Source organism: Cicer arietinum, chromosome 1, assembly GCF_000331145.2.
Source record: "Cicer arietinum cultivar CDC Frontier isolate Library 1 chromosome 1, Cicar.CDCFrontier_v2.0, whole genome shotgun sequence".
NCBI lineage: Eukaryota > Viridiplantae > Streptophyta > Magnoliopsida > Fabales > Fabaceae > Cicer > Cicer arietinum.
In genome coordinates this window covers 10,176,237-10,193,022 of record NC_021160.2, presented here as the reverse complement: position 1 = coordinate 10,193,022, position 16,786 = coordinate 10,176,237, and the positions used below count along the sequence as shown (strand labels likewise).

The window sequence follows — 16,786 nt, the reverse complement described above, 5'->3', positions numbered from 1 at the left end:
GAGGTATAGGTAGAGGAGTGGAAAGTCGAAAACTCAAACATATGCTAACTAAAAGTAGAAAGTTTACTCAATGCCCTCCACCTATATCATACCATGCTCCACATTATGAAAAAAGTCAATTTATATTTTTTAAAATATGTGTTACAAAAACTTAAACATTGAGATTTTTCTGATGGAGGTAGAGATTTAAAAGAAAATAATAATGCTAACAACATACTCACTTAATTTAATTTGTTATAATTCACATGAGTTCTACCAAATTCATATGAAATTCACATAATTTAGTAAAACGTGTGTGAATTTTAACCAATCAAATAGAATGAGTTAGAAAATGTGTGATGCACTTTTAAGAAAAAATACTAAAAGGTAAAATGCATGGTTTAGGTAGAATCTAGAAATAGATGTATAATAACAGGATAAAATCTTCCTAAAATGATTTTGATCTAAATATAAAGGCAGAATGGAAAACCACTCCATTCCCCTGTAAATTTGACTGATACCCCTAAAAACCCCTAAATCTCAAGTTTACCCCTACAAATAGAGAGGCATAGATTAGTAATCTCTATATCAAATCTAAGTAAAACTAAAAATATCTCTCTTCCCTATATCCATCTCCAATGTGTTAATGATACATACATTTATCCTAAAATATCCAACATAGGAAAAGAATAAAATCAGAATAACAGTCAATTTTTGTCAATAATTTAGCTTCAATTATTTGATTAAATCACCTCAAATATCCTGAATTAATCTCCCTTAATAGAAAGATTGAAGTTCATAGTCTAGCTTAGCATGGCTATTACATCTGAGTATATGAGAGTAAAGTTGTGGCACTAACAGCATAGAAAATAATCTATAGACTTGTCAATAATGCATTCCTGCATCATTTAGATTCCAACATTTTTCTACTAGAGCTTGAAGAATAAATGCAGCATGCAACTAAGTTTCATACTCATAGTCTCATAAGACTGCTTGAAGAATGAATATAGACTCAAGTTTTCCAAGAGGTTCAATTAAGACAGCTTGCTAAATAAAATTATAATACTCAGCCAGTGGCAAACTGTTAATGTATCAGTTATCATCTATAATCAGCATTTTGTAAATATATTATATCTTTGAAAAAGACCATGGTTTCAAACCATATTAAGCAGAATTGAAGTGGTAATACCATGTCATGAACCAACACCAGTCCACAATTCAATTCAGCAAAATCAATATCTTATGAACTATATGTATTCAAGCTAACCATTCAAATATTATTATGGAATATACAACAAAAAAATTGTTAATAAACTAATGACTCCCCTCTAACAGCAGTAACAATCAATTTCGCATTTTCCCATGTATCTCCCGGACCAACAATTTAGAATTATCAACTATGTGTTTACTTCTATAAACTATATCGGGACATAATTCATGTCTACGGGTTGGTGCTAGTGACTTTAACTGAAAAAGGGGATCTGTTATACCACCACTACTATACAACTCTCTTGCTGGTTGGACATGCTTCCACCAGAAATCGGAAAGTGCAATTCTCATAACATCCCAATACTCTGGGTCACGATATAACCTGAATAGACTACTACCATTAATAGTCCAAACATAAAAATCCATCCAATCCCTTCCTAGAATCTCCATCAAACCCTGAGATTGAGGAATACACTGAATTGGAATTCGGGTCCAAGGAAAAGCGTTACTCATGTCTCCATCGAAATACGGACACTTTACCTCCAGTACACCACGCGAAGGCAATTCATATACCAGCTTGTCAATTACACCATCTGGTGAAGCGGCTAGCCAACTGTCCTCTGGTTTTGATCTGTAGACCTGAAATTCGGGAAACAATACGTTATTTCCGGTTATCAGCTTGTATCTTTCAAGTGCTTCCTCCTCTTTGATATTGCTCCAACATGTGGCAAGATTTCCAGAAAATGGTTCTATAGCACCGATCTTCTCTAACCATAGGTGAGCCCTTCGCTTACGCCAAAATCCAATGGCAGCAGCAAAAGTACTAGCTGTCAGCTTTTGTTTCCTAAGTGTCTGCCAATTTTTAAACCAATGCTGGAGGCTGGGGGCTTGAAGGACTGGGTACGTTTCCTCGGATGTGAATTTCAACAAGCCATCACCATTACCACATCTTTTAGAAGTGTTATTAGAAGCATGGCTACTAGCATTTCTACTAAAAATTCTCTTATTACCTAAACATGCATAAAGTGCACCCTTGTAACAGCTACTTCTGTGAACAATCAATCTCCCCTGTTAAAAAATAGTAAGTGTCACTTCATCTTGTACTTATTAACTAGGCTGCAACCAATACTTAGCAAAATACATAAATAACATTTTAAAGAACACTACTCTAGATAATCCTGGTGATCTTTTTATGATTTTTGACCAAGTAATATATTTTTCTAATTTCATGTTAAAGTTGCTGGTACTCCCTCCATTCCAAAACTTTGGTGCTTTAAGATTTTTGTACACAGATCAATGAATTATTTAATTGATGTATATTTGTACCAAAATACCATTACTTCTATCATAAAATGTTTTACAAATTCTCATTTTTCAATGCAAAGAATCTAAATATCCCACTATATACAATCATGTAAACACAAAACATATTGATTATATCTAAGGGTAAATTTGGAAAACAATATTAGATAAGTAGCTAGTTGATAACCTTTTCCCTTGATCATGCATTTAATACTTGTAAGTTAGTTTATTTTTGTTATAACTTGTTGAGTTTGCTAAGGGATAATGAGAGTTATTCATCCTATATAATCCCTCATTTGTACTATTTTGTTCAATCAATAAATGAAGTTATTCATAAATCTTCACTTATACACTCATTCAGTAATAAAGCAATGGCAAATTTGGATTTTTTTCAAACACCCATTGTTTTGAAACAAAAAGAAAAACTAAAACTGGTGGGATTAAAGAACTAGTACTTCACCCTTCAATCTTTTAGATTCTCATAATTACATTTGTAAACTAAGTAAAATAAGTGGCAGCGCAAAGGCATCTCTAGAGATTCAGACAATTAGGTGATAATGTCAGATAACTTAGTTTAAATTAAATTAATAACAATCCAATGAATATATGTTCTTAAGCACCGACACTTTCTGATTGAACATATGTCTGTGTTAGTAGTTAGTATCGGTGCTTCATCTGTTGTAATTGTTCCCATATTGTAAAAAGGGAAATATTTTATTTGAATAAAATAAAAAAGTTTCTCATCATTGGAGCATTTCATCGAACACATTAGAAACAAAATCCCACATGAGAATAAACCAAAACTATAAAATCACTTTAACGGGCATGAAGTTAGAGTCCGTACAGAACATAGAAGCGAAGTGAATATTAGAAAGAAAGAGATGCAAAGATGGTTATGTTACCAATTGGGTGAAAATGGAGTGGCGGGCGGCTGAGGTTGTTCCAATCATGGTGGCCCATAGATTCCTATAGTCTCTTCTTATGCCACCCTCTTACAGAAGAAAGAAAAATCTTTTCTTTTGCGTGATACTTTCCTCTGCTTTCTTTGCCGTTTGACTGAAATATCTCAGAAGAGGGAAAGCTCTATTGCAGTGAACGGAACTCTGGTGTGCGAACGCGCGCAAAGTCGTTCTCTGTTTCGCGAATCGTTGGTTGTTTTCCCATATGTTATTTCTGAATTTTCGTTTGGTCCCTTTATTTTTATCTGTTTCGTTTGTCATATTTTTCTTTCATTTTTTATTTATAAGTTATTAATATAAATGAGCATTATCAGTTACAAGCTCAAACGACAACTTTAAACAATATAGCTTATTGAATAGCTAAAATTTATTATTTTTTTATCTTGATATTGATAAAGATAACTTGTTATGAAAATGCTAACTAGTTCTTCGCAAACACGTTTGTTTTCATCATCAAGTATAAAGAAAAACAAAAATATATGGAAGGAAATAAAAATAAGTGCAAAAAACTTATTGTATAAAAATAAAAATCTAGTGAAAGATTAGACTCTGCAATGTTTTTTAGAACTAAGTCTATGATTTTGATGCTTTGGTCTACCAACATCTTCATCATCATCAATAACAGTTATAATAGATTTTGATTATCTAAAAATTATAAAAAGAAATAAAGAAATCTTAATCGAAAAAAGACAAAACCGACCACAATACACACTCAAAACAATGGGAATAAATTCTTGTGTTAACATTATGAATGACCTTGTCAAGTGAAATTTGTCTATCTCTAGATAAGGTCTCACTTAATTCCTACGAAGAGGAACATAAACACAAATTTCACAGGACAGAGTGGTGTGATATTTCAACATGAGCACGTGTTTAATAGTGATATTAAACTAATGAATTGATTTCTTAAATTCATATTTGACCATTTGAATAAATAACAATTTATATGATTTGCCTCAACAACAAAAAAACTATTTATATGACAACATTCTAACTGCATCTTTGTCATCCTAATTCCTATGAATATCACACCCTAAAAGAAAAAGAAAAAAATTAAATTAAAAAACAAGTTCATATTCCTATAGAAAACACAAAGTGTAGCAAAAGCTCCAACAATATTTTTTTCATCTGTGACTTCATTTTACTTGCAATGAGCAAATTCATGTGAGGAAACAAACCATGGTACACAAATTATTTGGTCCAATCCTCAATTCAATAAGCATGCCGGTTTAAACAAATTCAAGATTTAAACTTCTGTTAAGGCTTTTTCAACACAGCTCATCCAAGGTCTTCAACTTCCTGCAGCAAAACAAACCTGGTTGGTTGACTTGCAAAAGTGTGTAGGAATATAACCAGTCATATTAACAAGTATTGACCTTTCGCTTTTTATTTTTCTTCTTTTGTTTCTTCTTCTTTCTCTTCTTCTTGCATTCCTTTACCTCAGGGAGATTATTCTGTTCCTCATCACTAGCATCTGAGTCACCAAAGGAGTCTACATGCCGAACATGTCTTTCTGAATTAGAAGTAGTACCTAAAATTGAAACAAAAAGAAAACACTTAATGACTTTCCTACAATTTCAATTGCAAAGAAACACAGAATATTAACTTAATGGCCATAATACAATTTGATTAATGATATGGTTAAAGAAACTTAGACTCCATTTATGACAGAAAAACTTATGTTTAACATTATTAAAAGTGAAAAGAGAGGATGAGTGCAAGTTGTGGCCATAACCTGGCTCTAAGAGATGGTGTGTGTGTGTGTGTGGGCATGGTTTCCAGCAATTGCACAATATATTACTACTTTACTATATGGTTGAGACCTGAAACCAGGCCTCAGAAAGTCCCAACAACATTCTTAGCATTGACAAAGAATAGAAAGAACGGAAAAAAAGAGAAACTCTGTCAGTGGGTACAAAACGATTATGATTAATCCCAAAGAGTTCATACCATGTTAGAAGTGAAATGGGAAACGACAGTGTGCATGTAAACTGACTCTGATCTGGTCAAAGCATACATGTACATAAGTGCGGGAGCACGCAAACAAATTTACAAGTCTTACCCAAGAGGCCAAGACACAAGTAACAAGATATTATACATTTATTAAAATTCCCTCATTCTAATATTTGCCAACAAGTAACAACCAGCAGGCAAGCTCAACCATGACAGGAAAATCACATTGACAATTGTAGTTACCATGACTTACCCACAGTACAATTACACATACCAGTCACCAATTCACTATTCCCAAACTTAACACCACAAAAACAGTGGGGGGGAATCATAATATTTTTTCTTATTAAACATGGCCAAAAGGATGATAAATATATGCATCAAATTATCATTAGCCAAGCCAAACCCAATTAAGGGAAAACACACATAACACAATACCACCCATTCAACTACTAATCCCTATTTTCCATCTTCTATAACAGATGCAATTTATACCATCGGTTCACCATTCCTTCACCCATATTCAAACTTCCATCATATTTTCAGTCGTGATCAATGAACTTCAATAATATATTTAGTGAATTTTTTTTTTATATGCAACCCTAAACCTATCGTATCTTATGTGTCTTACATGCAACATACCTGATACTAGTATTGTGTATGTGCATCATGTGATGGGGTAGAATCACATTGCAATTTTTTAAAAAAAAGCCTAGCAGCGAAACTCTCACACACTAAATGTGGAGAATGAGAGGTATCCTGGCTTCGAACTTACGCCACAACATATTAAATGTCCTTGTAGCAACCATAAGAATAAACATGGCTAATTAAGACTCAAGGACACACAAATATGCATCAATTAACCACAAGCCAAGCCAGAACCATCATTACCACACGGTAAAACACAAACTTCATACAAATATTTGCATCAAAAAATCTCAAACAGATCACCACATCAAATAGTAATCAAATTAAATGAACTATAAATAACCAAATACACCAAAAAAAAAAAGAGAAAAACAGAGAGAAATTAAAATTGTTACTTGCATAGACAGTTTGCTTAGCATTGTCAACCGCAAGTTGAAGAAGACGAGGGTTAATAGATGCCAATCCATCAGGATTCTTCAACTTCCTCTCCAAAAACTTTGCTAAAGCCGCTGCTTTATTCGTAGCAACGGGTCCACCAGGATGAGCCAACCTACACAAAGAATAAAAAATTCAAATCAGACCCACTAAAATTGAAGGGGATACAACAAAATATGAATTCAAAATAAATAAATAAAATTAGCAGATGGGGTTAGTTAAAAAGTGTAAAATTGAAAGAGGAAAAACCGTAGAAAAAAAGAGAGAACCTGGGTTTGGACTTGTTGGAGTTGGAAAGGGTGGGAAGAGGAGCGAATTTGCTTCCACGAAGTGCGCGTCTTTCGTCTTCTGTAAGAGATTCGATCTCTTTCGCCATTTCGAATTTTGGGGAATATTTTCCTTGTGCGCTTGTTTGCTACCTTTTTCTCCTACAAAATCGTTATTCCTCTCTTTTTTACTTTCAAATTCAATTTTATTTATACCACCAAAGAAATAGTTTATTTTGACTTTTATAATTAATTGGGTTTTGTTTTCATTAGAAATTTAAAGTTGGGGGGCGGGTGTATTTGGAGATATTTGTTTCACTCCACTCTCAAACTTGTTAGTAAAATTATTATTATTACTATTATTAAATTTTATATATGTGTAATTAATTTATTTTATTATATATTATGAATTTAAATTTTCTCTCTAAAATATAAATGATTATAATATTTTTGTTTTATTATATAATAATTATTATTATTATTTTATTATATTAATTATAATAAATATTATTTTTTAAATTATTATTTTATATATATAAATAAGTAGAATTAAGGCAGAGAATCCAACCCGTAATTATGGTCATATCTAATCAATGAAAAAATGTAATTATCATAAGCTTAAACTGATTAATAGATGGTGGGTAATGATACATTAAGGTTAGTAACTAATTAGTAGCTTTGATGATAATTAATGGTACTTAGTTAATTATGGTCGATCGAAGAAAGATCTTAAATAGATAAGCCATGTTTAAAATTAAGCCATGAGTAAAATTGATGATTGCGTATGATAATGATGTTGATGATAAATTGATAGAATCAATATGTTACCAAAGAGGATTTCGATGATGCACAAAAGTTTTGTACCCGATTGAATAAAAAACAATGTTTTGTACCCCAATTCATCAACAAAAACTTGTACCCCAAATGCACAAACAACTTAGACCAAGCCAGTTTGGTTGAAACTATTAGTGACATGTTTGGTTTAAATTTTGAAAGTGCTAAATTCAACAAATTGATGTTGGAATGTGAGTGTCATGAGTAAAATTGATTTTCCCTCCCGAATTAATTTTATCTCAAGAGTTATTATTTGTAACTTATGAATTGAAATATGATTTTTCACTGAAATTTATTGTTCACCTAATTTTAATTTTAATAAATATATTCAAACATAATTCACTTTATTCAACATACTTTTAACTAAAATCTATTTAACAAAATGAATTCATTCAAAATTAATTTTATTCTCTGTTAAATCAAACTCACCCTAAATTAAATTTAGTAGTAACTCTTTAGTACTACATTATAAAAAGTATAATAAGGGGCAACTTAGGTTAATATTTCATGATAATCAGATGGGCGGCAGTAGTGTTGTCAGCAGCATCAAGGGCATCAGTTCACTCAGCAAATCCTCCTGCATCGTCACTGATGGGCCCCCAGACATCAATAGCTAATCCAGCAGCAACGGTGCTCAACATCTTAAGGGCAGCCACCACAATACCATAGCAAAACTGAAACTCACAAAAATGCTTATTGCAATGTATGAGGTAGCCAAGTAGGAAAAATGACAGACTGGTATTCCAGAGCAATACAAGCATTTATCGGGAGTATACAGTTCTTGAATATAAATGTAAACACTAACAAAATAAAGGATATATTGTCTACATATAAATCAATCAAATGCATGAGGGAAAATATTCATCCTATAAATGAGTTATTGAAAAATAGATTCTCTGCAGTTACAGTATGACAAAGTTTTCGATGCTTGTATAACAGTACTCCTATATGATGTATTTCTCAGGAGTATACAGTTCTTGAATATAAATGTAAACATTAACAAAATAAGATCTATTTTCTGCATATAAATCAGATCAAATGCACGAGGGCTAATATAGGTCATATCATATAGATGAATTATTGATACTTGTATCACAGACCATATATCTACTATCTAGAGCAGCCTTCTAGATGGATTCTGTTTGTTGATTATGGCTGATGGTGGCAGTTTTTGGGAGTGGGATGGATTCAACACCTTGTATATGCAGCATGGTCAAACAGGAATTTGGGAAACCAATATAAAAGAGAGATAGAAGAATTCACAAATCTTGTAAACTTGAGAATATTTTATTTCAGTTCACACTTCTCATTGTCGTACCATTCCCAGGAGTTATTATATATGAAAAACAAGTTACACTACTCGAAACCTTGATAGTAGACTAACAATAAACAAAATATAAAAAATAATGTGTCAAAACAAATCTCTGATCAGCTGGAAGGAATCAAAGTTTTCAATTTATAAATGAATAACAATTCACAATATCTCTTCCTCATATAACAAATTATTACAGCCAAAACGCATTAATTAATAATTCTCACCTCTAAAACTCGAGAAGAAAATGAAGAGAGAACAAATTATGTAGCTCTACTTGCTTTCTTCTTTCCATCTCTCTTTGGAGGACTTTCCACTTTTTCTTTGATCATTCTCGACAAGATATCTGCTTGCTTTGTGTTCCCATCCTGATTAAGGCTCTTGATCAGCTCATCGCGGCTGCTCCAATCCGTTGCGCCTCTTTTCTCCAAAATTTTACATAAGATGGAATATGCATTGAGGGTCTTCCCCGCTGCAAAGAGAGCATCTAAAACCTTATCGTAGATTGAAAAGTTTATGATAATGTCTTTCTCAAGAACAAAATCTAGCAATCTTAGAGCAGCAATCGTCTTTTCTTTCTCGCAGAGAATAGATAAAAGGTGGTCAAAATCAGGCTCAAACCCATTTTGCATAAGCAAAGCAATTCTTCCCAAAGCTTCTTCAACATGACCCCTCATGAGAAGGGCCTCCAATATCTTCGAAACCAAGTCCATATTCTCCTTCACCCCCTTCTCCACCATACTTTTCATTACTCTGCTTGCAGTTTGAACCCTGCCATCTTCAAACAAACTCTCCATAACCGACCTGTAAAGAGACGAATCAGGTTGATGCCCGCCTTCAAGCATGTGGTCAAAAGCTGTTTTGGCATCAGCAGGTTCTCCTTTTCTCAAGTAACTCTCAACAAGCAATTTATAGGAATCTTCGTCTCTAGGAACCTCTCTCCTACTCATGATCTTTGCAATCTCAAGTGCAGAATCGGGGTTGCCTTCCTTCGAGTGTCCCCGGATCAAATTATTAAAAGCAACTGAGTCCAAGACACCCTTTTTCATCAACTGCCGGAAAAATGTTTCCGCTTTCCCTGTCCGCCCATTGTCACACAGATACTCAATCATCGGGTTATAAGCACTAGGTTCAATTTCAAAGGAATTCTCCGGCCTCAAAACAATCTCCTTCTCAATCAACTTGTCCAACAGTTTCTCCGCCCTATCATACCCATTAACCTTACAGAAATTCTCAATCAAGACACCATAATGACCTGCCTCCGTAGGAATACTCAACCGTATCATCGCCTTCAACACATCTGCCGCAGCATCCAAGTTACCAGCTTTACACTGACAATTCATCAGTTTCATGAAAACAGAATTATCCTTCGGAGCAACATAACTCTCCACCATCTCCCCCAAAACCTTACCAGCCTCCACCATTTTATCCCCATCACACAACCCAGGCAACAACGTAGTAAACGTAACAGCATTCGGCTTAATACCACAACTCTTCATCTCCTCAAAAAACTCGATGGCCCTATCAACCTTCCCAACATCAATACATCCCTTCAACATAGTAGTATAACTAATAACATTAGGCACAATATTCCTTTCTTTCATTTCAGCAAACAAATTCTCAGCCTCATCAAACTTCTTAAAGCGAAAATAACCATTAATCAAAGTATTATAAGTCACAACATCAGGCACAATACCCCTACTTTTCATATCTTCATAAAATCTAATAGCAGTATCTAATCTCAAAGACAAAAACATACCCCAAAGAAGAATATTATAAGTATGTCTAGTAGGTTCAATACCTTCTCTCAACATAGCATTATAATACCTTTTTGCCATCATATACCTTCCTCTCCTCAAAATCACCTTAAACAAAGCATCATAAGATTTAATACTTTTCTGATCCAATTTCTGAAAGATCTTAACAGCTTCTTGAACGATACCAGCGCGACCGTAACCTTCAATCAAAGCAACAAACATATCTTCATCATAAGGTAGATTTTTTTTAGGTAGGTCAAGGAGAATACAACGAGCGTGGTTGAGTTTGGAGTAGCGAGTAAGGATATGAAGCATTTTGAGAGTGGTGTTTGTGTCATGAGTGAAGAGGTTGGAACGTTCGATCCAACGGTAGAATTTTAGGGCTTGATCGGGGTTTGTGATGGCGTGAAGAATATTGTAGACAATTGAGGAATCGAATTTGGGGACGACGGAACGGATTGAGTTTTGGAGGCGAGTTGTCCAGGCGCGGTTTGTGATCATGCGGATGACAGTGAGTTCAGGGTTGGATAGGGTGGGTTGGGAACGGGAATGGGAACGGGATATGGAATGGACGCGAGGTGGAGGATCGAGAAGGGAATGGAGGAGAGGGAGGTCTGGTTCGGAGAGAGGTTCGGCGGTTGAAGTGGAGAAACGGGAAGAGAGAAAAACGGGATGAAGAGTTGGTCGCCATCGGAGAAGCTTGGAGTTGTTGGAAATGAAAGACATGGTGGTAGTGGTAGTGGTAGGAAGAGTGTGAGATTTTGCAGCTTCGGCTTCAGATTCAGAGTTAGGGTTTAAGACATACTGTTTTTCTTTTTCATTTTTTTTTTCAGAACGCACTTTTTGTTTGTGTACAAGTAAGTAAGTATACTTTCTTTAGTGTAAATATATATATTTACAGAATTTTGGGTGGATATGTTTATTTCATGATTTAGTTTTGCTTAAATTAAAATATAATATATATATTTGCTTAAATAGTTTTTACTGCATCAAAATAAGTATATAATTTTAAAAATTGTGATGAAAAATTTGACAAAGTGACTAAATTGATTGAAAATTTTCAATTTAAAGAACAAATCACTACTTTGGAAATTTAATAGATTAAATTCCTTGAATTTTATAATTTCGAGGAATAAAATATTTATTTATAAAATAAAGGGTTAAAAAATTTATTTGCTCAATAGATTAAATTGCAAAGTGTCTAGATTAATTGAAATTTTTTTATTTAAAAAATAAATTGTTATTTTGAAATTTTGATATATTAAAGCGATTGACCTTTTATAATTTTAAGGATTAAAAAATATTTTTGTCCAATTGATAAATCGTTTGTAGATTAAATTGATTGACCTTTGTAGATTGTTTGGGATAGGTAGTAACAAAAATGTGTCAGAAGTGGAGATATTTCGTGAGAGGTGGAGTATTGATGATGGATACTGAAGTTGGATAAGACGTTTGTTTGTGTGGGAAGATGATTTGTTACTCGGATGTTGTGTTTTGTTGACTAATTCTGGACATATGGTATTTAAAGACTTGATCTTCGTAGTGTTTATTCAGTTAAAAATACATATTTGACTTTTAACTCTAGCAGTAGAGTTTGACGAGTCTCACACAATTGAATTCATTTGAAACAAGACAATACTATTGAAAGTTGAGTTATTCGCTTAGAGATTGTTAATCAATTGTATTCATACGAAAGACAACCTAGTAAAACGCAAAATTGTGGAATCATATAATATGATGTGTGTTCTAGGTGCGAAGGTGAAGAAACATGGCAACATATTTTATTTGATTGTTTATTTTTTAGTAAGGTGTGAAGTGAGTTTTTTTAGTAAAGTTTGAAGTGTAGCATTGAAGTGATTGAGGATTGTTAGGGAATTTTAGCTTGACACCCTTAACTATGCTCTAATAATTTTCAAGTATGTTTGTTTAACAAAGCCTCTTGCAAAAGTATTCATATTATGTGATTAACTTTTAGAGCAAGGACGCTTATTTTTATATTTCTTTTGGATTTTTTAGCCGAATTTAGGGTCATGGACTCCGATTTTTTTTCACATTTTTTTGGCACATTTTGGATTAAGGACTCATATTCTTTGATTTCTTTCGGATCTTCGAATATTGCTCCTTAATTTGATTAACATGCAATTGAACCAATTGAAAAAACATAACGGTTGATTCTTTAATCAAAAGAAAGGATCAACAAATATTTGATTATCAAAACATGTTTGCTCAAACATGACATCATTACAATACATAATGTCTTTCCACATATTTAATAATAACTATTGTCAATTCTTCAAGACATATTGCTTATATTTTGGTTCAACATTTTTGTCGATATGAAACCAACAACGTAAATTAACAGCATGTGTAAATACAATATCAACTACTTTCTTAAAAGCAAGATCTCTATCGGTCACAATTATACAAGGAAATTTGTTTTGGGTAACAAACAATATTTTAACCTCTCTAGTGTATAACAAAAGTTTTCTTCACATTCACATTTCAAATAAACAAATCCAACTACAAATACAATTTTTGTTGACGTCATACCAATAATTTCAAGGAATGACACCTTGTGTTTATTGGTTTTTTAGGTATTGTCCTTAATCAATGTAATAAATATAGTATGTTATTACTTGAAATTGGTTATTGACTCCAAATGTCATTACTTCACTAAATATGGATGAGTCAAAAAATATAATTTGTAACATTTGAGTGTGTCCGCTTTCTATTTCAACACACATGTATTGTATCTTCAACTAACTTGAATAAATGTTGCATTTTTGTCCTATGATCTCTCAACTGCAATCGAATAAGACTCATTTGTTTATATATTTGTGAGATTTGAGTAACATTGCTCTTGTTCCAGTCTTATAACAAGAGTAATATGTATTTTAGCGCAACATTATATTTTGTTTAGTCGTGAACATGTTTTTTTCTCTGATTCATCTAAACATCCAACAAATGCATATCCCTCCAAAATATCAAGTAATTCATGGTTGTGAACTCCACAAATTAATTTAATTGTTCGTATTAAATCATCTTTTAATAGTTTTGATTTAAGCTTGAAAAGACGACTACATTTTTTGTTGAACTTTGAGTTGAACTATCAACATGTTAGTATCTTCCTCTTTTGTCACAATCTAATATTAGTTTATTAATCATTCATCTCTCTTTGATTTCTTTATATAATTTAGTGACAATAAGAGTCACTTTGTTTTTAGTATCAATCTCCTTAGTTCAATTCACAGCAACCTCCTGTGTATGAAATATATGAAATTAAATATAAAATAAATTTAAATAATTAATCGCGATAATAATTTTTTACAATATTAATTATAATTATTCATATCTAATATGTGGCAAAAATATTGAAAGTATTTACACATGTTTTATTACACAATAATAGCAATTTATTCATATATATTAAAAATAATATAAACAAATTAAATAATTTAAAATTAAATCTTTTCATAAAAAATGATGCGTAACGGAAAATTATTTCACAAGTTTCTCAATATAAAAGAATATATCGAAAAACTTGTGAAATATTTTCTTTTCTAGTCTCTATACCAATAAATTTATAAAAAGTTTTTCAATAATTTCCAATAAACTTTATATAAATTTCTCGGTAAGCTTCTGTATTGAGAAACTTAAGTTTTTATGAAATTTTCACAAAACTATTGCATACCAAAAATCTTAGAGTAGTTAACCCAAAAAACTTTGAATGGTGAAAAATAAAAAGTGTTAAATAGTAAAAATGAAAAAGGATAAAGTTAGTATTTTTAAAAATTTGTGGAGTAGAAGTATAACGTGGAAGTATAAGATAATTTTTTTAAAAAAATATAGACTTCATAGTAATACTCATCTTTCTTTTTCAAACAAGCTATTAACGTCTCTATGTCTTCATAGCTTGCTGATTTTGACCACAACTGCTTCCACATATAGGCCTCTTCGATAGCTGCATTCTTTTCTTGTTTTCGCACATCTAACTCTTCATTTGCACCTCTCAAACAATCTTGTATGTCAAGTTTATTTTCTTTTTCAACTTTCAACCTCTTGTTACTTCTTTCAATAAACTGAATTTTACAAGTATTTTCTGATCGTAAGTTCTCATTCTCTTGGGTGACTTTTTATAACTTTGCTTGCAGCTCTTTTTTCTCCTCTTCAGATTTTAGCAAAGCTGCTTTGAGCTCTTCTATCTCTTCATTTGCAACAAGAATTGGTTCAGGCATTTCCTGATCATTTGAGGGTGTACTGTGGAAAGGCAGCTTGATTTCTTGGACTCTATTTTTTATCCATTGTTGATAGGGTTCTTTTGTGCTGCAACTTCTGCATCCAAGTGCTTTTCCTTTTCTGATGATCTTCTCCCAAGCTCGACTTATCCTTCGCAACATCGGTGGGGCTACTATACCCGTATTGTGCAAAATAAAAGCTTCCAATGACTTATCATCTGGTTTTTCCAACATAGGGTAGCCAAGCTGTCTCAAAGCTACCGCCGGATTGTAATTAATACATCCTTTGGTTCCCATGAGAGGCACATTTGGGAAATCTCCGCATTGACATATTACTTCCTCTACCCCTTGTTCCCTGTGATACCATGAAATTGTGTCTCCAGTAAGGCTAGCTATACTTTGAGCCCATTCACGATTATCTTTAATTCCAATATGATACCCTTTCTTGAACATATGAGACATAAACCAGATATACAGCACTGGAGCACAACACAAAATTGTTCCCCCTTTCTTCTCATGTCGCATATGTAGAGAGTAGTATACATCAGCAAGAATCGCGGGAACTGGATTTTGCTTATGTTTGTTAAAAGATAAGAAGACATTGATAGCAGCAAAATCAACAAAATTATCAAGGTTTGGGAATAAAACAATACCATAGATGATTAGAGCCAAAACGTCTAAAAAAGCACTCCATTCTTTTTTAATGGCTAAATCGTGGCACTTTTGCTCTAGATATTTTCTCGAAAAACCATGAATGGCTCCTTTTTCTTCTTTTGTACTTGCCAACTCTCTTATATCGATTTTCAATACTTCCGAAATTGCCTCCAAACTTGGTGGTTGCCCAGTATATCGATAAGGATTTCCTTTTTCTAGGGAATAACCCAATATTCGCTCAAATTCCTCTAATGTCGGGGCCAACTGAAAGTCTTGAAAGGTGAAACATCTTAAGAGAGGGTCGTAATACTGAGCCAAAGCCGTGAGGGCCCCCGTTTGCACATTTACTGCCAAGAGATTTAGGATCTTCCCATATTTGAGAAAGAAACTATCACGTTGTATAGTTTTCATTTGATTGCTGATGTCTCTTAAACTTTTCAAATCAGGTTGTTTGAACTTTAAAAGTAAAGTTTTTCTTTTTTCTGATCCCATTGTCTGCTTTAATTTAACACGTGACTAAGATTCTTATGATTCCCCAACAATCCTGAAAATTGATGCAAAATGCCAATTTATTTTCAAAAGAAACAATGTCATGAAATATGAATGCAATTATGTAGAATGTATGTTGTGAATATATAACATTTTGAATGAATGTATGAGGTGTTTTTTGCTAATATGGATATTCTTATAATGAAAGGGTCTATTAGCTTATGTAGTGAAACTCTCACAAAGGTGGCTCTATAGTTCTAAACACGGTCCCTAGAGCCAATAATCTCATTTTGGAATATTGTCAACAACAATAGGTAAACTATTTGGAGTGACAATACCCTCAATAAGATCAAACTCTAGGTGAGATTTTCATGCTAACCAAACAGGATGTACATCCAGAAGGCTACCACTACACAACCTCGAAACTAAACTTAAGTTTTGTTCAAACCCGGGTGTAAGGTTCCACTCATAAGTGTGTGTCTTAATAAAAGTGTAGGGTGTAGAATAAGTATGATTCAATAACTCTATAACAATAATAAACATATAATAAATAAATAATAAATAAATAATAAATAAATAAATAGATAAATAAATAAATCAATAAATAAATACATGAATAAATAAATAAATAAAAATGATCTACAAACTTAAAAAATATTATAATATCAACTAATTTATTATAAAAATAAATAAAAAAAAAAGAAAAACAAACAAAAATAATAATAAAAAAGTTAAGAATTATGCACAATTAATT

General features: G+C 32.6%; 3 protein-coding genes across 3 annotated transcripts; all 3 read right to left on the bottom strand.

The window, feature by feature from the left end:
- Positions 1-1,201: 1,201 nt before the first annotated feature.
- LOC101489557 (uncharacterized) lies at positions 1,202-3,777 on the bottom strand. Its single transcript, XM_004488176.4, has 2 exons — positions 3,393-3,777; positions 1,202-2,256 (listed from the first exon to the last, which is right to left on the bottom strand). The coding sequence occupies exons 1-2, from the start codon at positions 3,438-3,440 to the stop codon at positions 1,324-1,326; spliced, it is 981 nt and encodes a 326-aa protein (XP_004488233.1). The 5' UTR covers positions 3,441-3,777; the 3' UTR covers positions 1,202-1,323.
- A 768-nt stretch (positions 3,778-4,545) lies between these two features.
- On the bottom strand, positions 4,546-6,954 carry LOC101489875 (uncharacterized). Its single transcript, XM_004488177.4, has 4 exons — positions 6,755-6,954; positions 6,446-6,600; positions 4,826-4,980; positions 4,546-4,748 (listed from the first exon to the last, which is right to left on the bottom strand). Exons 1-4 carry the CDS (start codon positions 6,859-6,861, stop codon positions 4,728-4,730), a joined length of 438 nt encoding a protein of 145 aa, XP_004488234.1. The 5' UTR covers positions 6,862-6,954; the 3' UTR covers positions 4,546-4,727.
- Positions 6,955-7,910: 956 nt separating this feature from the next.
- LOC101490211 (large ribosomal subunit protein mL102 (rPPR5)) lies at positions 7,911-11,504 on the bottom strand. The gene is made up of 2 exons (XM_004488178.3): positions 9,125-11,504; positions 7,911-8,259 (listed from the first exon to the last, which is right to left on the bottom strand). The coding sequence occupies exon 1, from the start codon at positions 11,378-11,380 to the stop codon at positions 9,161-9,163; it is 2,220 nt and encodes a 739-aa protein (XP_004488235.1). The 5' UTR covers positions 11,381-11,504; the 3' UTR covers positions 7,911-8,259; positions 9,125-9,160.
- Positions 11,505-16,786: the final 5,282 nt, after the last annotated feature.